This window comes from Cyprinodon tularosa, unplaced genomic scaffold (genome assembly GCF_016077235.1).
Source record: "Cyprinodon tularosa strain WSP-4 unplaced genomic scaffold, ASM1607723v1 ctg165, whole genome shotgun sequence".
Lineage (NCBI taxonomy): Eukaryota > Metazoa > Chordata > Actinopteri > Cyprinodontiformes > Cyprinodontidae > Cyprinodon > Cyprinodon tularosa.
The window spans coordinates 693185-717012 of record NW_024038483.1 but is presented as its reverse complement, the minus strand read 5'-3'; the positions used below and the strand labels follow the sequence as shown (position 1 = coordinate 717012).

Sequence of the window (23828 nt, the reverse complement as noted above, 5' to 3'; positions counted from 1 at the left end):
AAAACAACTGAACAGGCTTTGTATAGCAAATAGAAAATCTATTAAAGGAACAGTCGATTAGGATCTGGGAATTGTGGCTGTGCTGGTTGTTCTGGTTCTCTTAGATATTTGCCAGAGGGCGTCCTGAGACCACTGCTGGGCTTACTGATTCTTCACACCTGAGTGACTGCACACATGTGGAACCGATCATCCTCTGCATATAGGAGGGGTGGTACTCCAGCCATTTAATGTCTGAGTATTATCTAGATATGGTAACATAAAGCTCAGCTCTGAGCCATTTGTTCCTGTCTTTTCTTATCCTCACTGTTTCTGTGCTTGTATATATGTATGCCCTCCCAATGTACTTGAGGGAATCAGACAACTACATGTTGAATTTAGCCTCCAAGTCACAAGTTAGAATTGTTACTTCCTGGTCTCTCTCCATTGCCCTCTGTCATCAGGATGCTTCTCTGCAACCATTCAAATTTTCTGTTAACAAATTTGTCTCCTCCTCCACGACTGGGAATATCTCTATATTCCCCCTCTGATGATAGCAGATTCCCTGGTCGTCAACTGTGTCAAGTAAGGAAGTATAAATTCTTAGTTATTTTAATTAAATGGAAGTTTTGCTTATCTATACTTTACTGGACTAATTATTTTTGAGTTGACCTTTTACTTTTATTCCTTAAATTTCATGCAATCCTCAGTACTTTCTACTCCTTACATTTTGACCTCAATACTAAAGAAAACGCAGATAAACTGGGCTATCCGAAAAGTTTTTAATATTGTGATTGGATAAGAAGATGTCCAACTTTTGTAAACCTGTGTCTAAATGTAGTATTGTAAATTACCAAAAAAATTTCTAGTTTTTTATCAGTTTGGTCAGATAAAATACTGTGTAGTTTACCTGACCAGCCATACACAAATGATTGTTACAAAGTCTGTCATATATTTACTGGTTCCTGTCCTGTTTTGTAACCTTTTGTTTAACGTCAGTGCAGCTAAGCTTGAATGTACTTTTACTCGTCAATAAAGGCTACTCAAAAGGCCTCTGAAATCTGAATTTTTGCACAATAGCAATTAGTCTTCATATCTTGAAATGAAACACATTACTGCTCACTAGTGCACATATGGGTTATTTATACATTACTATTGTACAAAAATGCAATACTTTTCAGTGGACATATATAAAGCTGAAATTGGCAGCCTAATACAGGTGCTGGTCATAAAATTAGAATATCATGAAAAAGTAGATTGATTTCAGTAATTCCATTTAAAAAGTGAAACTTGTATATTATATTCATACATTACATACAAACTCATATATTTCAGATGTTTATTTTGTTTAATTTTGATGATTACAAATGACAACAAATGAAAATCTCAAATTCATCATATCAGAAAATTAGAATATTACTGAAGACCAATAAAAACAAAGGATTTATAGAAATGTTGGCCAACTGAAAAGTATGAACATGAAAAGTATGAGCATGTACAGCACTCAGTATTTAGTTGGGCCTCCTTTGGCCTGTATTACTGCAGCAATGCGGCGTGGCATGGAGTCGATCAGTCTGTGGCACTGCTCAGGTGTTATGATAGCCCAGGTTGCTCTAATAGTGGCTTTTAGCTCTTCTGAATTGTTGGGTCTGGTGTATTGCATCTTCTTCTTCACAATACCCCATAGATTTTCTATGGGGTTAAGGTCAGGAGAGTTTGCTGGCCAATTAAGAACAGGGATACCATGGTCCTTCAACCAGGTACTGGTAGCTTTGGCACTGTGTGGAGGTGCCAAGTCCTGTTGGAAAATGAAATCTGCATCTCCAAAAAGATGGTCAGCTGCAGGAAGCATGAAGTGCTCTAAAACTTCCTGGTATGTGGCTGCGTTGACCCTGGACCTCAGAAAACACAATGGACCAACACCAGCAGATGACATGGCACCCCAAACCATCACTGACTGTGGAAACTTTACACTGGACTTCAAGCAACGTGGATGAAGTGCCTCTCTTCTTTTCCTCCAGACTCTGGGACCTTGATTTCCAAAGGAAATGCAAAATTTACTTTCATCAGAGAACATGACTTTGGACCACTCACCAGCAGTCCAGTCCTGTTTCTCTTTAGCCCAGGCAAGACGCTTCTGACGCTGTCTGTGGTTCAAGAGTGGCTTGACACAAGGAATGCGACAGCAGAAACCCATGTCTTTCATACGTCTGTGTGTGGTGGTTCTTGAAGCACTCACTCCAGCTGCAGTCCACTCTTTGTGAATCTCCCCCACATTTTTGAAGGGGTTTTGTTTCACAATCCTCTCCAGGGTGCGGTTATCTCTCTTGCTTGTACACTTTTTTCGACCACATCTTTTCCTTCCCTTCGCCTCTCTATTAATGTGCTTGGACACTGAGCTCTGTGAACAGCCAGCCTCTTTAGCGATGACCTTTTGTGTCTTGCCCTCCTTGTGCAAGGTGTCGATGGTCGTCTTTTGGACAACTGTCAAGTCAGCAGTCTTCCCCATGATTGTGTAGCCTATAGAACTAGACTGAAAGACCATTTAAAGGCTTTTGCAGGTGGTTTGAGTTAATTAGCTGATTAGAGTGTGGCACCAGGGGCCATCAATTTTGAACCTTTTCACAATATTCTAATTTTCTGATTTGATGAATTTGAGATTTTCATTTGTTGTCATTTGTAATCATCAAAATTAAACAAAATAAACATCTGAAATATATGAGTTTGTATGTAATGTATGAATATAATATACAAGTTTCACTTTTTAAATGGAATTACTGAAATCAATCTACTTTTTCATGATATTCTAATTTTATGACCAGCACCTGTATATTCCAAATTATTCAACGTTAACATTTTTATATAAACACACACTTTTATACTATGTGGCATTTTTTTGTCCTTCTCATTACTTTTTCTTCAATACTTTAAGTAGTATGGAAAAATAAAATGTTATACTTGTAGGCTAGGCAAGGCAAGGCAAATTTATTTGTATAGCACAATTCAGTACAAAGACAATGCAGAGTGCTTTACATGACTAAAATACAAGAAGATAAAACAGAATGAAAGCAAGTAGGAAAAAATTAATAAAATAAAATAAAAAATGTAGAAACAAAAAAGAATATTTGTACAGTACATACTTGTACATGAGTAAAAAGCTTGATCTAATACTTCAATTTCTTCAAATGTTTTTTTTATTTTTTTTATCCGGGTATCTTTAAATGTTAAAAATGTAAAAGTTTAACACTAACAAAAGTTTAAAAGTTAAAAGTTTATTCAAATATATATATAAAAAAAAAAAAAACTTCTACTTGAGTAATGATGGTGATTAATTTTGAGACCTCTGCTGGTCGTTCCTTGCGGGATCATTGTTGTTTTTTTTTTTTTTTTGCTCAAACTCTCTTTTTTACTTAAAGCTCAGAGAGCTAGAAAACACCAGGACAGAACCTCAGGCCAATAGACCCACAGGTGCCTCTCAGGAGAACTTTAGCAGAACAAGCCAACATCAAGCAGACACATCAAGCAGTTTTGGCTTGTTTAACAGTGTAGTCCTGTTTCTCTGACTGTGACTAACTGTATGTGCTCCCTTTCATTCTCTGACATGGAAGCTGATCTGCCTGGCTGTGTCTTTCCTGGGCCGGGCCGCCTGTGGAGCTGGTTGACAGTTACCTTATGTGTCTCTGCTTCTTTTTTTATGTCAACTCCTTGAACCCCATTCGGCCTCGGCAGATGGCCGCTCACACTGTGCCTGGTTCTGTTGGAGGTTTCTTCCTGTTATAAGAGTTTTTCTCTTTGCAGTGTCGCTACAAGAATGCTTGGTGTGAGGGATTGTTTTCAATGAGTCATGTAATCAGCTGGTTTTCCTTAGATAGAAAACTTTGAATCCATCTGACTGTATGATCTGATTGAAGTGTCTCTGCAAATTGCCTTGAGATGAAGTGGTAAACCAGGCATCCCCAAAGTCGGTCCTCGAGGGCCGCTGTCCTGCAGGTTTTAGAGGTGTCCCTGCTTTAGTATAGCTGATTATGATGATTGAAGTCAAGCAACAGCCTGTTAATCAGCTTTCAATTAAAATTAGCTATGTTGGAGCAGGGAAACCTCTAAAACCTGCAGGACAGCGGCCCTCAAGGACCGACTTTGGGGATGCCTGTGGTAAACGTACACCCATTGAGCTCTTTCTCCTGCTGTCTTGATGTTTTACCCACATTTTATATTAAGACAGATTTGCCATAATATTATCTGATTTAATTCAAATAATTAACACACCAAGGCCCTAAAAACACAAATTATTTAACCACTGTTCAATAAAATAAAAAGAAAAATTTGGACAAGCTGCTTCTGCAGAACCACTGAACAGGCCCATCTCAAACCTTCCTTTCATCAGTAATCAAAAACACTTCCTAATGATGATAAGTCACTTTCATGTCTTCTAGTCAGGTTTCCATCCTCACAACAGTATAGAGACTATCCTTGTCAAGGTGTTCAATGACATCCATATAAATGCAGACTGTGGAAGAACCACAGTACTTGTGATGTTGGACCTTAGTTCAGCATTTTAAACTGTTGATGACCTGATCTTATCTCATCTTAACATCTTGCAGACTGGGAACTGTCCTGTTGCTGAAATGTGCTATATAAATAGACTTTCCTTGCTTGCAAAGATTGATTATGCTGCTTGAAAGGACTTGGTTTGGCTTCTTTGATAATTTAAGCTTCTAAGAGTCTCTTCAAACAAAGTGAAGTTTATTGGTAGCCAAATTTCTGAAAAAGAAGTTATTCCAAGGAACTGCCAGCTAATCAGAAGCAAAATGATCTCAGTGATTATAACAAAGAGATGAAAGAAGACAAATATAAAATACTTGCCAAATATATATTTTTTTAATAGCATCTGAGATAGCTTATATAAACAGTAACATTTGGCTTTTATAGCAGGAAATGTAGAAAGAGATGTACCAGCACAATGAATCTAACTGATAATACTGTTAAGAAAAACTGAAAGTCTGTTTGTCTTATAAATGTTTTTTTTGTTCGTTTTTTTTTGTACGTTAACTAAAGAATGTTTTTTTAAAAAAATGACAAATTCCAACACAATGCTTTCTTTTAAATTCAGAAAAAAAAAACTGTTAGTTTTTCCGACAAAACAGACAAAACAATCTTGGGACAATAGCAGAAAAAGCAGGTATGTTTCTGTTTTATTTGTGATGCATAATGCCATAATGCTTCTTATTTCCACTATAGAAGTTTCACTCATGCAGGCCTATCAATTAGAAACTCTGCTAGCAGCTCTAATTTTATTCTAATTCTCTTACTCCTCAGATAAAGACATTTTGATTTGTGCAGTGTGTAATTCATTGGAAGCATTTCAAGATTTATTTTTCATTTGGCATGATTCCTGTCTCCACAGTTTGCTATAAAAAATTAACTGTTAATTTCTCCTTTAGTTCAAAACGTTGTTAAGTGGCCAAAAGTCCTTCACTACCCTCTACATTTCAGGACTGAGCTCTGCAATGGCCAATCCGGAGTCAATAGACCTCCTCTTCATTTCTCTCCTGATTTTATTTCTTATTTTGTTGGTTCTGATTTTGTTCTGTTGGGTTCTGAAGCATCACAAATACAGGTAAACATCTTAACCTTGCTTTAAAAATATTTTTGATTGGATTTATTTAAGTTATTTGGAGAGATGTTCCATTGAAGCAATTCTAAAGTTCAAACTTATAAAAAAAAAAAAAAAAAACTGAGTGCAATATGTGAAAGGTTATAAATCATTCAAGTATCTTTTGGTGGAGTTTCAAAATATTTCTGCGGGGTTCTGGTTCTACAGAAACCTTACCGAGCTTAAGATCTCTGCAGGACAACCTCCACTGCATATGGTCATCAGAACAAAACCAGAAGATGCAAAAGAGCTCATCGATCACCTCATGGACAGATTCGTTTTTCAAGTGGAAATGGGGCCACATGAGGAAGGATCCACAGAGGAATGTAGGCAGCGAAACGAGTCAGCCTCAGCAGCCACTTCCAATCCTTCAAAGTGTACGTGTTATTAATTTTTTTTTTAACAGTGATCACCAGTGGTTTATATGGAGGTAAAAAATCATCTAATTTTAGGTCACATTTTTCTACAGTATTTACAACGTTTTATTCATTTTTTTAAAAACATATTTTAATCATCTTTTGTCTCTACCGCAGCTCCAAACATTCTTACCGGTAGATATTCCAGGTGGATCAGTTTTGCAATGCCTTCACAAAAAGCAAAGGAATTAGGTATTAGTATGTTTGAAAATACCAGTTTTGATCCATTTTATTTTCTGGATTTTATATCTAAAAAGCAATTTTATGCTAAATAATATTCTCCCTTGCAGCTTCAAATTCTTGCTCTCCATCCGCTGATCAAAGTCAAGCTGAAATCCACGCTCTTCAGCAGCCGGACCAACCTCAGCATGCTTCCTCCTCCTGTCAAGGAGCATCCAGTATTGAAATCAATACAGAGAACAAGCATTAGAAGAATCTTCCTGAAGGAATCATTCACAACTCCTGATAAAATAAAGAACTAATTAAAAATGAATGACCTATCCCTTCTTAGAGTGACTCACCTCTTCGACTGGAGTCCCTGCAGGTAACAGAACAGGAGTCTGTCAGCAGATTTTACAGCCAGTATGCATTAGTGTTGTGTAAATACAGAAATCCCATTGGTACACAATTTTTGCACAACCTTTCACCTTAAAATTAAGAGATATAAAATAAAGGTTAAATACCTTAAAGCTGTTTTTTTGTCAAGTCAAAATGTTCTTACAAAGCTTTGTGCTGTGTCAGGAGAAATATGATGATTCAATTATAGAAATAGAAAATATTATGAGAAATATTGGAATACATTAAATTAATTATTAATTATCAATAAGTTATTTCCATGATTTTGGTATGGATCATACTGGCTTTCAATATTGTATCTTTGGCAGAAAATGTTACATCTTGTTTATGTGAGAATAACAAAAAACAAATCAAAAACTAGAAAAGCACTTGAGAGCGCAGACCTCCGCCAGGCAGCAAATTCTGCCTGTTATTCTGACCTACACTTAAAGCTAAAACTCTCACATGATCTGGATCATTATCAAATTGAATGAGGTGCACTTTGGTAACAATTTCCTTAAAGTCTTTTAAGTAAGTTTTAAGTAGGCTGTCAATGGTCACTGCTGCCACTCTGTTGGGGGGGTACTGCAAGTTATTCCAATTAATGTAAAATAATCCTTTTAGAAAAAGCCTGCATTTAGAATTATAATGTGGATCATCACCATAATTTAATGGATTGTTCCTTGGACTGAGGTGCACCTTTGATAAAAAGTTCATTACAATCCGTTGATAACTTTTAAAGTTATCCTGTACGCAGACCCACAAACAGACAAACACACAGACAAACCCGACTATTTATTACCTCCTTAGCAGAAGTAATAGTCAGTGACAAAACACAAATATCACCCATACTGTTGCTTTTGTTTTGCTTAAGTTAAATGCACTACAGTTTGGTGACATACATCACTCTGAGCCTACAATTGATATATATAATACATAAACAGCATGTCTTCCATATTTAGCCTGCAGAAGCATGGCAAGCATTTTAAAAGGAGAATATAACCACATTTAGGCAGCATAAAAACAGCAGGTCAAAGTAGCCCAATGTTACACTGACGTTTAAACTGCATTCTATCAGGTGTCTCAGCCATTGTGTCTTTGGGCAAAACACTACCTGCATTGCTTACTAATGGGGGGGCCCAGTCCTGCCTGTGTATGGCAGCGACGATTCTGTCAGTGTGCCCCAATGCAGCTGTGCCTACAATCTAACTTGCAACCATGTATGTGTGAATATGATTGACTGGGTGACTAACTGGATGTTGAAAATGTGATATAATTACAGGCTGTTTCGCTTTCACAATAACATTACATATAATATAACACTTAATATTCAAGCTTACAATGCACTGTTCTAACCACTTTGAAGTGAAGTTTGTTTTCGGTTTGATATTGGATTTTTTTCCACTCTCTGTATTCAGACACATCCTCCTCCTCCTGTTTAACCCGATGCAGGTGCAAAGGCTTTACCACCCCTTATCATGCATACTATTTACTAAGAGCTACTTGTGCACCAATACATAAGTCCTACTGGAGGCTGGTGATTCAAATTAGTTTAGCTATAGTTGCAATTGAAGAAGTACATACCAGCTTTACATCTATTACTTGTGAACACCACATCAAAATGCACAAAGCCGCCTGCATCAAACAAAGAATTATGCTTCAGTTTAATATGACACTTGATCATTCATTTATATTTTGACAATACAGTAACAAGATCAAGAAATATAGCTATGCAACAAAAACAAATTAAGAAAAAATATTCCAGTTTTTTCGTCTTAACAAAAAAGCAGTGCATAAATATACTTTACCACTATCGTTTCTTTAATTAAACTTGATTTTTTTGTTTGATGCCAAACCACTGCTTTAATAATTGTTCTACTTTTTGATTAATTTTAGAATGAATACAAGTATTGATAATACCACATGGGGGCAGTAATGGCAAGTATTATACATTATGTTGTAAGAACATTGAAAAATAAAACATCTTTGGACAAAAAATAGAATGAAAAATGAAACTGTCAAAAGTAATTGTCTCTAATTGACATTAAGTAAAGTCAGCTCTTTTGATCTCAAATTGAGAATCCCTGAATGCTACTGTTTCTATGTAAATGTTAGTCTTCATATGAGGGTAAAACCTTTGTTTAAATACACAATCTGGATGAGGTACAGTAAACTTTAGCTGACTTTTAGCTAAACCTACCATCACTCATCATAATGCTTCTGCAAATATGTACCTTATCTGTTAAAAACAGGGCAAGTTAAAAGCACCTGCAGAGAAATCTTCAACTTGTTAACTTCCACCAAAAGTAAACCTTGCTGATTTGACCCATGTAATGCTGATTAATGCTACAGTCAACTATTTACTGACCTGAACTGAACGTCTCTTCCCAAAAAGGCAAAATTTAACCCCAAAAAAATTCCTCCACTTGTAACAGGGAACCATAAACATGAAACATTTCAACATGAAAATGTATCTGAGTTAATGAAGCAGTAAGAGAGAGTTATACTTATTCAAAAGCATAACAGCATTTTCTTTTCACTACCAGTGCCAGCAGGACTAATTATTCTAAAATAATAGTAATAATCATATATCTCAAAATCTGTAGCACTGTGTATGTCACTTCAGCAGATAAGAATGTTTATTTTTTTACTTGGTCCATCTACATTTATAGATGAAGGTGAGCTGTTTTCCAAAATGAGTCATCTGGAAGGAATGGAAGTTCAAGTTTTAGACCAACTTCAAAGGCTAATGTCACCCAGAGCAGCCTTTAAGGATCAGATGATTCAAGAGGGAAAGAAAAGCTTATATGTTGGTTCGCTACTACCAAATAGAATACTGCAATCTTCAGTACTTTAAAGGAAAAAGTCAGACTAAGTTAGTTTCTAAAGGATATTAGAATAAAACAGATGGTTTCTGAGTATGACTTCTTACGTTCAGACTATAGATGGAAGCGCTTCCTCTCACTCTTAAACCTTTGAACTGCGGGGGGTGGACAATATCTAAACATCTGTGATGTGTTAAGTTTCATTCACTCACACTGACACAGAGGAAGCTCTGTATACCCTAGATAATCTAATTTTCCATCACGTTACATTTAGAAACTATGGACACTCATTTGTGCCAGGAAAGATATACACAGTTAAACACGTAACGTAAGACTATGCATAATACATTAGTATCAAAACGTCATAAAGATTTTTTGAGGGGGTTCTAAGTTTTTTAATCAGCCTGGGTTTGTTTAATTTAGTTGCAAATACCAGAAAGAAATTATTGATTGTAAATTGATAAATTGCTTATACTTCTTATAGGCCAAAGATTTAAGATGTTTTTGAGTGGGATTTATTTTGGTTCATATCAATAATTAGTTTTTTCAATGTTATAATGCATCAAATCTCATTAAAGAAGGAATAAAATTTATGGTTGTCTGAAATCTCAATTACAGTATAATGTTTTGGGGGGAAAACTAATATTCCATCTATTTAATGCCTATATGGTGATTATCTCTAGCCGTGATGGTGTAAGATGATGGGTAGACACTCGAGAGGTCAGCAGTATTGTTCCTTTTCTTGTGTTAAAGGATAATATGCTATTTTACATCTACTATAATTTTGCATGTTAAAAACATGTTACTGTTGTAACAAGGTGGACACGGCTTACCATCTCTTGAATGAGCAGAACAGTGGGGGCAAAGATTCGACATGTTTGCCTTCAAGATGCTGATCATCACAACTTGCAAAATACTGGAAGGAAGATATAAAACTGAGGCATTGCTTGGTGTTCTGCTCTCTTTATTCTGTTTAAAATTTAGGTGCCAAGTGAGAACCAAAAAAGTTTGCAGCAATTATAGCAGAAAGGGTCATTTTTTTCATTCAAGGAACTTCCTGCAACACTAATCTTTCATGCATCTGAAGGAATCATTCCAGTGCACTCACTGACGCATCTTCCAGAGTCCTTTATCTGGTAGGCTATACGCCTGCATTTATTTTATAGGTGGAGGTGTTATGACGCCTTGTTCTTGTCAGTGTTTACTTTTAATCCCAAACATCAGATCAAGTCAAAAAGTTGTTCAGAAAGAAGTCAATCTTTTAGGAAAGGAGATAATAATTTACTCTTGCAATAACTCAAGACACTCAAGCCCCTTCCAAGCCCGGATGATTTCTGAATAAAAGGTGAACCTTGTATTGTATTTTTGCACTTTACAATTAAATTATGTTACTGTCAGATACTTAATCTTCATCAAAACATTGACAATTTTTGGATGAAATGTGACAAAATGTTTTACTGTAAATGTTATTAGCAGAGCTCTTGCTTTGTCAACTGCCTGGCTTTCCAAACAAAACTGACAGCACAAAGTGAGAAAGCGTCAGACTGAAACATGGGAGTTTGTGATAGATGCCCAATAAAATATACAAGATGTTATCTAAGCATTCATTTTTTAGTTATGCATTTTGTGCAGGAGTTTTTTGACAAACTCTAATAAAATGAGCCCATTGTTAGCCATAGGGCTGAAACAATTAATCGGGATTGATCGATTATAATCGTCAACTAATTTAGTAATCAATTAACCAATTAACTGGAGTTTAAAGATGGTAAAATATGCCTTCAGGAGACAGATCAACCAACCCTTGAGCAGCAATTATTCCAAAATTGTAAAAGAAAAAAAAAGAAAAAAAAAAAAAATATATATATATATATAGAACTTTTACATTAAGATAAAAAAAAAGCTTTTTTCTTCTGTAAATATGTCCTATCCAGAACTCCTCAAGTGGAAATGTTGTAGTTGTACCTGACTTAATTTCGTAAAAAGTGTTCTTTAAGGAACCTTTGGTTACCTGATAATTCATCGATTAATTGAAAAAATAATTGACAGATCAATCGATTTGCAAAATAATCGTTAGTTGCAGACCTAGTTAGCCACATAGTCCAGCTATTTAATATGATGTCAAAGAAGTGAAAGGTTAGAAAGAAGCATTACAACATGTGCAATCCTCATTTAATTTCTTCAAGGTTATGAACACTCAGTTTGGAAAATATACAACTATTTAGAAACTTTAAAAAGAGAAGTATCATTTAAGATGCATACTTAATATCTAGTTCTATCTATATAATTTTAATTTCAACTAGGTTCAAAGTAAACAAACACCTGATTTTGGTAAATTGGATTAGTTTTGAAGCTGTTACAGCCTGTCTGTTAGATTAAACAGGGAGTGACCAAAAATGTTTGCTTAAGCAGCTGACCCTCCACTCTGATAGAAGTCCTGCACACTCTCCCTCCTCAGATATCTGTTTCTGCTCTGCTGTCTCCCTGACACACACACTCACACAGAGGGAGGCTGATAACTGTGATTCCGCTGCTGAATTTTTAACGCTGTTGTGGAACTTTTTTTTTTTCCAGTCGGGTTACTGTGGCACCGGGGTACTGTTACACAGACAGAGACGGGGAGACTGGGCTCAACTCTTTTCTGTTGTTTACTGAGGCTGCACTGACCCAGACTGTGCATGGAGTGTATGGTAGGTCCACATATTTATCTGCACCAATGCATGTTTTTTTCTGTAACATTTTAAATAGTTGATGTTTTAAGCAGTTAACTCTGTGATGTCTGACAAATAATAATACTTGTAACTATTCATTGTAAAACAATCACTAATATATCAGCACCCAATGTTAGTGAATATTGGCTTATGATATTTAATCTAAAGAGATAACAAAATCTACTTTTAGCCTGACTTATAAAGTGCATTTTCTCTTTAGATTTCTCTGTTTATATCTGTATATGTTTTGCTGCATGTTCCGATGGCTGTCATTTAATGAAAAAAAATTGGCATTAAGCAGGTTGATGAAAAATGTCTTGTTCATCTTACTAAGTTGTCAGGGTTATGCTATTGATCATAGCATAAAGAATATCAATAGCTTCAGTTCTGCTTTCAAGAGTTTTATGTTTCGTCTTTAACTTTGCCTGGTCTAATTGGTGTTTAATATCCCTGACTGCCATTTTTGGCATCTTGAAATGCCTGAATTATTTATCTAAGTAGGTTTGTTAAAGTGTTGCTGCTATTGTTTTCCATAGCAGTTGCATTGGAAAGTATTTCTATTTTACTTATAACATTTTGTCATTCTGCTTGCCTGTCAAGATATTGTTTTTTTTAGCCATTTTTAGCCATTAATGTTTTTTGAGGTAACGTTGAACTTATTTAAGTGTTTGATTTCCTATTGAAGTTAGTTTCACCTCAAACTGGCAAAAATGAACTGCTTGTTTATTTCAAGCCAAATTCCTACTGACATTCAGAAGGCTGGAAATATTTCAGTGCCAAAAAAAAGAAGGAGGGACTAAAGATGAAAAGCAGTTAAATGATAAATTCAAACTGACTTTACTTGACATCTAACCAGGCTGACAAACTGGGCAAGTTATGAGAAAAGGTAACCTGAATTATAAACCCACAAAACACAATCGAATTTTGTCGCTTATATTAGCCATTTATGTCTCAAATGAGGTTGTAACGGTTAGAACTGAGGCAATCTATGTCAAACTTGTCCCATTTGAAGTTAATATGTGTGATACAAAAACTAAAAAATTAACAATACAGGAAAATGCTACCCGCCATGCTTCATAGAGTTGCTAATGTAAAATTAACAAGGTTTGCTTGCTTAACATAGCTTTAAATCACAGTTCACAGTTTTATTTCCAAACTTTTTGTTGTTCATTTCACTATTTTACCTGCTCTGAGTCCCTTTTATCCTAATTTAACCAGGAAACGTTTCCAATTCCCCAAAGTTAGCCAACTATGACAGGTTTTCACTGCAGTTAGACTACTTGCTAAAACATAAACCAAACAACAAACCTGAAAAATTTGATCTTGACATAATGATATATATTTCCAAACCAGGTGAAACCAAGACAACATACATAAATGCAGTGGCAGGTGGTTCATATACCTAGGCCTTCAGCGGGCACCCTTCAACTTAATTTATGTCTCCAATGCATATGTCCGTACCTTGTACGGCATTTAATTTAAAATAACAAATTGTACGCCCTGTTTCTACCCAGGAAACTTTGCTCAACTGCTCAAAATGTCACAAGCAGCAGATGCTGAAGTTGGAAAAATTGAACTTTTGCTGCTTGACGTGTCATATCAACAAATCAGAGAAGCTGATCTGGGCACTGGCAGGGAGACAGACACAGCTGCTGCTGGAGATTCCCAGTTTTTTAATATTTTAAGGCAGGATTCTAATCTTAATGAACTGACTGCACAGACCATGTTTTGAGGTTGACTTTCTCACTTTAAAACATCTTAAAACTACTTTTTAACCCACTGATCACAGGAAATATAGCAAATGCCATTGAACACAGGAGCAGCAGAACGATCAGACGCATCTGTACACAGTTTACACACCTTAATGTATACATGCATAAAAAATGAAGCAGCAGGCACCTCTTTGCTGCTCAAATCTTGGTGTGAACCTCTAGCTCTACTTTATAACCACAGCTCGGCAACATTTACACTATCAGTAGCCGTTCAGATTCAAGATGCATCTAATTACCAGTTAAAATAGAACATAAAGCATCAGGGATGCTGATTATTTTTGAACAAAATACATACTTCTGTCTTTGTGCAGGAAGTCTTAGTATCTCTATTTAGTATAAGCCAGAAAAAAAATTAACAAAAGTGAATCTAAAATGCAGATCGTTGCTAGTTTAACTTAAATGTTAACATTTTGCTCTAACTGACCAATCAGAGGACAGAAAATCCTGACGTTAGGTTGAGGACACTTGCTGGCCCAGCGGGACAAATGTGAAATCTGATTGACTGAAGAAAACATTCATCACGAATGTTGTTAAGGTAACATCAGCAAACACTGGTGATTCTGAAGGCCCTGGGCAGATATGATTGACATGGCAACGCACTGAAATCTGATTGGACAAAAAATATAGCAACCACATAAAGCAATTGCAAGCAGTGCAGCTAAAAGAAATGCTACAAAATTAGGAGAATAGATTGTTTGGAATAAATTAAAACAGTCGGAAAGAAGAAAAAGTTTCGTTTGTGAACTTAGGTTAATGTTTATGATTTATTTTAGGCGAGCAGTGAATGCCTTGAAGGCCCTAACAGCCCACCACTGAATACATGTTTTCAGTAAATGGAGCAAGAGATTTATAGTAAAAAACTGAGACAAAAAAAAAGAAACTCAGAGAGTCTGTGGATTGATAGTAATACAAATGTTATGTTTTATTCAAATCTAGATCCATAATTTCTAACAAAGCATTCTCCAAAAAAATAATAATAATCCTCAAAACTCATTGTTTGTTTTCTTCTATTTACATCACCAACATAGTTCTGAAAGTCACAAAGCAAATTCATTTCTGAACAATGCAATATAATTATGATTAAAATGGAATAAGGAAGACAAAAAAAAAAGAATCACTTTAAAATAAGAAGCCAACACACTAGTTCCTCTTCCTGTTTGGATGTGACTCCATCCTGAAGAGAATTATCAGCTATGCTGCTGCCATCAACATCTTTGTTTATAGATGTTGGAGATCAGCCTATTTTTCAGTGTAGCCCTGTTTCTCTGACTGTGACTGGCTGGATGTGCTCCCTTCATCCTCTGACATAGGAGCTGGCTCGGAGCTTATCTGTCTGGCTGTGTGTTTCCTTGATGGAGCCGCCTGTGGAGCTGTTTGACAGTTTCCTTTTGTATCTCTGCTTCTGCCTCCCTGAGCCCCAGTCAGCCTCGGCAGATGCCCCCTCACACTGAGCCTGGTTTTGCAGGAGGTTTCTTCCTGTTAAAAAGGAGTTTTTCCTCTCCACTGTCGCTACAAACACACTTAGTGTGAGGGATTCCCTTCAAGTGAATGGGTCGATGTAATCAACTGGTTTTCCTTAGATAGAAAATTTTAACTCAATTTGACTGTATGATCTGATTAACTGTAAAGTGCCTTGAGATGACATGTGTTGGGGATTGGCGCTATATAAATAAACTGAATTGAATTGAACTAGTTAATTTCCTTCTTCAATTCATTAACCTGCATAACCAAACCAATGTTCATTTCACTGTTTTTCTGATCAATCCTAGATTTTAAGGTTGTTTTGAAATAAGTTTAAAGGTCTTTGGTACAATAAATATAATGACTTTTGTATTAAATATTACATTTGAATGACAGACACAGAAAAGTACTTTGAAAGGTGTTATATGGGGGCGACAGTGGCATCAGATGGAGGAGTTTGCCCTGAACTCGAAGGGTTGACAGTTTCATCCCCAGCTCCGGCTTTCAGTGTCATTGTGTCTTTGGGGAAGACACTTCATCCGCATTGTCTACTGATACCGTTCATTTGCCATCCTCAGTGATTTTTACCATATCAAATAAATATAAATAGTTATTTTTCTCTTACCTTTCCACCTACCTCTCACCCATCACCCTTTTATATATTGTGTTGGTATCTGTCACTAGATGTTTGATCTGATGCAAGTTCTACATCTTATGATTAAATTTTTTTTTTTATTACACAAATGTTATTCTGCTGGCTGGATGGACGGATGGATGGACGGAAGGATGGATGGATGGCGTCTCATGAAATTGAATCTAAACTAAGTGTCATATTTTTCTCCCAGTTCAACCCGGTCCTGATGCTGTTACCGTAACACTATGACCCTCAACACTCAGCGAGAGAAGGAGCCTCTGCGGCGCCGAGGTAGCACTCCAATTCCTCCGCTTTACCAGCAGCTAACTGGGACTTGGGACCTTCAAAGGTCTGTGAGCACACAGCCAGAGCGCCCTGCTCCAACTCGCAGCCACCCTCCTTTAGGGCAGTCAGCATCTTACCATCCCGGAGACAAGTCCCTCCATTACCGCGCACACTGGAGTTCTGACTCAGATGACGACTCCCAGAGTGAATCAGAGTGTGTTTACAGAGTGGTGTTGCTTGGCGACCACGGAGTCGGCAAGACCAGCCTTGCAGGAATCTTTGCCGGAATCACGGAGAAAGATGAACACCCTGGAGGTGGGATTCTGTTTGTGGAACCCTTCAATAAATTAGGTGTCAGTATACTTTCATGCTTTCCCCAGTCCTCTAATTTATTGCTGTTTCATTAAACAATATGTTCAATTTATTGCTCTGTGTAAACATGTCTCTGAACTCTGGTTTCCATCAGTCATGATGGGGTCCAAGGTTCTCAGCATTATTCACAGGAAATTAACCATAGAGGCCATGAAAACAATAAGCTGGTGTTTAGTTTGCAGAGCTGGGTGCATAGCTGTCTTGGTATCTTCTGGTGATTCCTACAATACATGATTGACTTGGAAATGTTTAGATCATGGCTTTATAGGGCCTCCAGAGCCTCTTGTTCTAGTGCAAACAACCATAAAAAAAACACCAAAAAATAAATTCTGTTAAACTGTTGAAAGTTTAAAGTGACAAACTATGAAGAGTAATAATAGACACAGGAAAAATTATTAAATTAAAGAAAAATAAATGAGCTGCCATCTTTAATCATTATTAATAACTGTTGGCCAGCAATAAAATTGCGAGCATGTGTCACTGCATAGTTGCACAGTATCTTTGACTTTGTTATGGCATGGTAACCTTGACAGGCCCGACAGTATTGATCTGCTCCTGTGTCACGTGACTTTGGGCCTCTGGCTATGATTGGGAACTCATATTGATCCATTGGTTGTCTGACACACAGTGGGGATAGGGTTGATGCATTTAGTTTTCAAATTGAATTACTTGCAGGTGTTATTTTTTGCATGCGTTCTTATGTACACCTTTATGGCTGTTTTGTTTCCTTCTTTGTTTCAACAGACAATATATTGACTGAGAGGTATTTTTGGGCCTTTGTTAGAGGAATTTTCAAATTTTGTTTTTTACGTTAGTTCACATTAAAGGTTCTTCAGTTTGGTTCAGACTAAGATATCTCAAAAAGTTTAATTCGTCAGTTTAAATAAGACCTTTTTACTTTGTCTCAGGTGACTTGAGTAATCAGAAAAATAAGTGGAATTAATTGAATTTTGGAAAAAAATCTTTTTTATCCTTAAATTATAAATAATACAATGATATCTGCTTACTGTGCAATAAAATTAATAATTTTTAGGATATTTAACCCGTTATGCTGACATAATAACCCAATTTCACCTGTAGTAATTATATTTTTGCAATGGCTTAGTTCTATAAGATTCAAGAACATTAAACATGTTCTTTATTGAGTTAACTGCTGTAAAAATCAATACAATGCAGTTCAAAGTATGGTGATGAAAACCTCTAAACAGTATTTGGTGATTTAATTCCCAAACTTTACTGTTCAAGATTTCAGGACAATTAAAGAATTATGAAATGCATTGGTGTTATTTTACAAGAATTCAGGTTAAAAAAGTGTTGTTTTTTTTATTTGCTTCTTAACCTATCAGGTAGTGATTAACTTTCAGTTGAAAGGGTAGAGAAAAGAAATTAGATTTACTTTACTGTGAAAAAATATGAAAAGAATCTATCTATTTTAAATGAAATGTCTGAAAATATTATATTGGTAACATTCAGTCATATAAAATAAGCTTAAACTGAAAAAACAATGTTTCTATTATTATGGAAGAAGAACTACACAGGAAATAAATAAATGAGTAGCATTAAATGCAGTATAAAAGGAAAATCTTGCTCCATGTATTTGATTGAATATTTCTCAATTAAAATAATTATTTTCCTTAAGATTTAGTTTGAATAAGATTTGATCAAAGGCTTAAAATCTCTCAATTATTGCAGTTATTTTAAGGCACCTGAAAAATGTTCTTCTAAACACTTGATAAAAAATAAATAAATACTCGTCAAATATGTATTTTGATACATTTGTGGCTCTAGAAGTAAATTTGGGTTTAAGTATACTTGTGTTTCAGGATTTTTTGTTGCATATAAAAGTGCAGCTTCATTTAATGATGCAGCTGCTTTCAGCATAGGCCCGCCACCTGCTGGTCCAGCAGTTTAAAAATGGAGAGCAAAGCCACTTCCACGTTGAAGCAAAACCAAAAATATAAATATTTACAATGTAAAAAAATTAAAAGTATCAAATAAAAACATAAGAACATATATTATATATATCTTTAAAAGGCCCTAGAACTTCTCATGTTCATAAATATGTTTTTTTGCTTTCCTTCCAGGGGACATATATGAGCGCACAATGACAGTGGATGGAGAGGAAACAACACTAATATTGATGGATACTTGGGAGAATGATAAATTGGTACGCTGATGGTGTTTGTTTGTGTTTATGTATACATATGCTCATATATGTTTGTGAAGATTAATTCATGACGACTGATTTTCACTGTATGCATTTCAGTAAGTTTAGTTCTGTTCAGGTAAAATATGAAGCATGTCAAACAAAATAATATATTTTAGGGGATCGTATACCTTCTATCAAAAGAAAATGTCACGCAAACTAATATTTAAGTTATTAAGTAAAATGATTTGCTTTTGTAATGCTAAAAACTATAAATGTCATGATCCTCAGTCTCAGATTAGAGTCTTTATTTAGTTCATACTTTTTACACTCTTTGTGCTGTTTGTTATGTTCTTTATTTTTTTCCATGTTCTCTTATTTTTTGCCATTTGGGTTTTGCTTTATCATTATTTTTTGATCACTACACCAGATGTTTTTCAGATTATTTTTTGTATATTCCTAAGTTTTAATAGTTAGTTTAATTGTTACTAGTTAGTGCTATTGCTTTATCAGGTAACCTTTCTCTATTATTGGATAGGTTCTGTTAGTTTCTTCCTCATTTTTCCCTGTTTTATCAGTTCCCCCAGCCATCAGGAAATCAGTTTATTACGCTCACCTTTTTCTGCTCATCTTGCCTGTTGCTTGCTACTCTTTATGTCTTTTTAATGCCATCAGTTTTCTGTCATTGTTTCACCACTTCTTTTTTTTTGTTTCCTGTCTTCATGTATGTATTCTGTTTTTCCTTAGGTCCCGAAGATCCAACCTTGACAATAACAAATTGTGTTGTTCTATATAAGATATAAGCTATGGTTAACATAGTGATAGCTAAATAAAACATCCCAGTCATTTAAGAAAACTGATGTACACTTCTGTAAATTATTTACCAACATGATTGTTATTATTTATCAAGTTTTTTTTAACAGAATTTAATTATATTGTGAAGGGGTAGTGCTATGATACTTGATTTATTTGGGTTGTAAAATAAAGTCCACTAGGTCTATTATTTAGCTCATGCCTCAGTTACATAGTAAACACTTTACATCACAATGATTACAGACTTATGCAGCAATCATTGGAGCCTTGCAGATGCATTTGGGCATGTGTTCATTTTCTAACTTTATGGTCCCCTCCAACAGGGGGCAATAACAATGTACTCAATTGTTAACAATTTGATCGATATCAAAACAAATAAAAATGTTGCAATTTTTTTCTGCCCGTGTAGTCCATGGCTCCAGCCAAATTGAGCAAATCATAGGGATGTTTTAATCAAAGCACAGGTGCTCCAGCGGTCGCCATGATAAGTGCTGTCCGAATTAGGCAGGGAGTAAGAAAGCAGGTAGGAAGAAGACGTAGGATGTTTACTATTGATAGTTAATGCTCCTATCTGCCACATAGGACATATACGATTGCCCACAATCCTTTGCCTGACAGGATATAAAGACACAGACCACCTATCGGAGTAAAAAAAAAAAATAATACACAATTTCGTGACACATGAAAATCTTTATATATGCTGGGCTTTATGATGGAGAGCTTCAACCTCCGACTAAATTTGTCTAACTTTTGTTTATTTCAGTTCTTTTCTGGAAGGCTGTAGTCCCAATTTGACAAGCATCAACCATGTGTGCTTCCGTCGCATTATGACATCAGTAAGGCTAAAGGCTGAATTCCTGAGCATTGACTTAATAGTGAATCGGAACCAGGACCAGGAGGAAGGAACAAAAATTTGTTTCAGAAGGAGCAGATGAGTGATAGATCTTTCAAGTGTTGGTAACAGCAAAACCTTTTTCCCTTTAACCGAACATTCTTATGTGCTCCTATGCTTATAAGTTATGGGCAAATAGGATTGTTGACCCTAAATTACTCAGTACATCAGAATATTGATAGAGCAATCTTTATTAGATTCTAAAATTATAAAATAATCCCACAAACTTCCAATTTCAGAGTTTTGATATTTTTCAAATAAGGAAACCAATATAGTTCATACACTGTGTGCAGAATTATTAGGCAAGTTGTATTTTTGAGGATTATTTTTATTATGTGGCCACAATTGTGTTCTCAATCAACCCGAAAGACTCCTTAATATCAAAGTTTCATATTTTTGAAAGTTGATGTGTTTTTTTTTTTAGATTTGGCCATTTTATTTTATGTTTTTTGTCTGTGTGTGCAGGTGTTTATTACTGTGCAGAATTATTAGGCAACGTAATAAAAACAAATACATACCCATCTCACTTGTTTATTTTCACCAGATAAACCAATATAACAACTCAAAATTCAGAAATCAAGATTTGCAACATTCAAAAACAAAAAACAAATCAGTGACCAATATATCCACCTTTCTTTACCATGATGCTCAAAAGCCTTCAATCTATAGATTCTGTCAGTGTCTTGATCTGTTTGCGATCCACATTGTGTGCAGCAGCCGCCACAGCCTCCCACACACTGTTCAGAGAGGTGGCCTGTTTTCCCTCCCTGCAGATCTCACATTTCATGAAGAACCACAGGTTCTCGATGGGGTTCAGATCAGGTGAACAAGTGGGCCATGTCAATTTTTTTTTTCTCCTTTTAGACTAATTCTGGCCAGCCACACTGTGGTGTATTTTAATGCATGAGACGGAGGATCATCCTGCATGAATATCATGTTTTTCTTGAATGATGGCAATTTCTCTTGTACCACTGTTTCAAGAAGGTGTCTGTCTTCCAGAAACTGGCAGTAGGTCTGGGAGTTGATCTTGACTCCATCATCAACCCAAAAAGGTCCCACAAGCTCATCTTTGATGATACCAGCCCATACCAGTACCCCACCTCCACCTTGCTGGCGTCTGAGTCGAGAAGGAACTTGCTGCCCTTTACTTTTCCAGCCTGGTGCCCATCAATCTGGCCCATCAAGACTCACTCTCATTTTATCAGACCAAAACACCTGCGAGAAATCAGTCTTGAAACAATCTTGACGTTTTGTCTTGTGTGTCTTATTCAAAGGTCGCCTTTATTCAGCTTTCCTTACCTTGGCCAGGTCCCTGAGTATTGAGCACTTTGTGCTTCTTGGCACTCCAGACATGTTGCAGCCCTGAAATATTGCACAACTAGTGGCTTCCTGTCAGCTTCACGCTTGATCCTTCTCAATTCATGGGGAGTTATTTTGCATCTTGTTTTTTCAACATGCTTCTTGCGCCCCTGTTGGCTATTTGCCATGAACCGCTTGATTTTGTGATGACGCTTGATTTTCTGCTTCAAAAGCTTGGCAATTTCCAAACTGCTGCACCCCTCTGAAAGACATCTGACAATTTCTCTTTTCTGACCCATTTTGCCAAAGGAAAGAAGTTGCCTAATAATTAGGCACACCTTATATAGGGTGTTGATGTCATTAGGCCACAACCCTTCTCATTACAGAGATGCACACCACTTGATTTACTTAATTGGTAGTTGGCTTTCAAGCCTACAGTATACAGCTTGGAGTAGGACAACATGTATGAAAGGGATGATGTGGTCGAAACACTCATTTGCCTAATAATTCTGCACACAGTGTATTTGTGGAGAAGCTAAGAAAAGTTTAAAACCTAAACCTTTAAACTTACAAAGAACAAATAAGGCTTTAACTACAGGTGGATGCTAAGTCTTTTTGCTGTGTTTTAAATTTGATTATAAACAGTTAATGAGTCTTCTTTTCTGTGTACTCAACTAGAAAAAGGGAGACCCAGCTTGTCATGATGACTGTCTAAAGGTGGGGAGTGCTTATGTTATTGTTTACTCCGTCACCGACCGTTCAAGTTTTGATTCAGCTGCTGAGCTCCGCATCACGCTAAGGCGAGCCCGACAAGCCGAGAATCTCCCCATCATTCTTGTAGGAAACAAGAGTGACTTGGTCCGGGCCAGAGAGGTCGCTGTGGAAGGTGGGTCAGTATTTCATAGCTGGAGAATGTAACTGTCTGAATGTTAAAAGGGGAATGACTTAAGACCATTTCATCGTATTTTAACGACTAAACACATTTCTTTCTTTTCTAGAGGGCCGAGCTTGTGCTGTGGTGTTTGACTGTAAATTCATTGAAACGTCGGCATCTCTGCAGCATAATGTGTCTGAGCTGTTTGAGGGGGTGGTGAGACAGATTCGTCTTCGTCGGGAAAGCACTGACGTAACAAGGCACAGAAACTCAATCTACAAACGCAAAGAGAGTCTAACACAGAAGGCTCGCCGTTTCTTGGATCGACTGGTGGCACGAAACAACCAGCGAATGGCAGTGAAAGTGCGCTCCAAGAGCTGCCACGACTTAGCTGTTCTTTAAGACTTCAGGACTGTTATTGTGACTTCTTGAACGGTTGTGATACTGCGTACTTTAGCTATGTATCACAATCAGTGGGTCAACCTCAAACAAAGCTTTCAGTACAAATGAAATGACCAAAGGTACTCACTGTGACTAGCTGGTTCCATTGTTTTACTGTCTTGTGTCAAAATCAGTGTCACTTTACCTGCAAATGGCTATAATTTGAAGAATTCAGATGGATGTAACAGACCGTAGTTGTATGGTTTAGCGTTGATATGAATGTCTGTAAATGTGTCAGTAAAGGTGATGTTATTCTTCATCATGGAGAACCTGATTTTCACTGTGTCCACTCTGTTGTTGTCTTGAGATATCTTGTATTTAGATCAGTATGCTAAATAAATGTTTAAAAGAACAATCATCAAATTTTTGTGGATGAAAACCTGTCTGCATTTATAAGTTTTTAAATAGTTTGGTCTTTATGGTACAGTTTTTTGTTTACAGGTTTTCTTTTTTTGGTTGACTAATTTCTTTCATCATATATCTATTTTTGGAACCTCTAATAATGTGCCTATATCCTCTAGTATGCTGAGTGTCTCCCCATAAAATTTCAAGTCAATTTAGTTTATTCATATAGTGATTTCTCAACACATGTCATATTAAGGTCTTTTTCAGAGACAATTCAGTCAGACCATACAGTCAGATTTTCTGTCAAGTTTTCTATCTAAGGAAAACCAGTTTATTGCATCAACGTATTGACTTTGCAGGA

The 23828-nt window shown here is 36.2% G+C and overlaps 1 protein-coding gene across 1 annotated transcript; it reads left to right on the top strand.

The window, feature by feature from the left end:
* The first annotated feature begins 11860 nt into the window (after positions 1–11860).
* Positions 11861–23396, top strand: rem1 (RAS (RAD and GEM)-like GTP-binding 1). The gene is made up of 5 exons (XM_038280815.1): positions 11861–12112; positions 16212–16600; positions 18742–18824; positions 22486–22693; positions 22806–23396. The coding sequence occupies exons 2-5, from the start codon at positions 16246–16248 to the stop codon at positions 23081–23083; spliced, it is 924 nt and encodes a 307-aa protein (XP_038136743.1). The 5' UTR covers positions 11861–12112; positions 16212–16245; the 3' UTR covers positions 23084–23396.
* Positions 23397–23828: the final 432 nt, after the last annotated feature.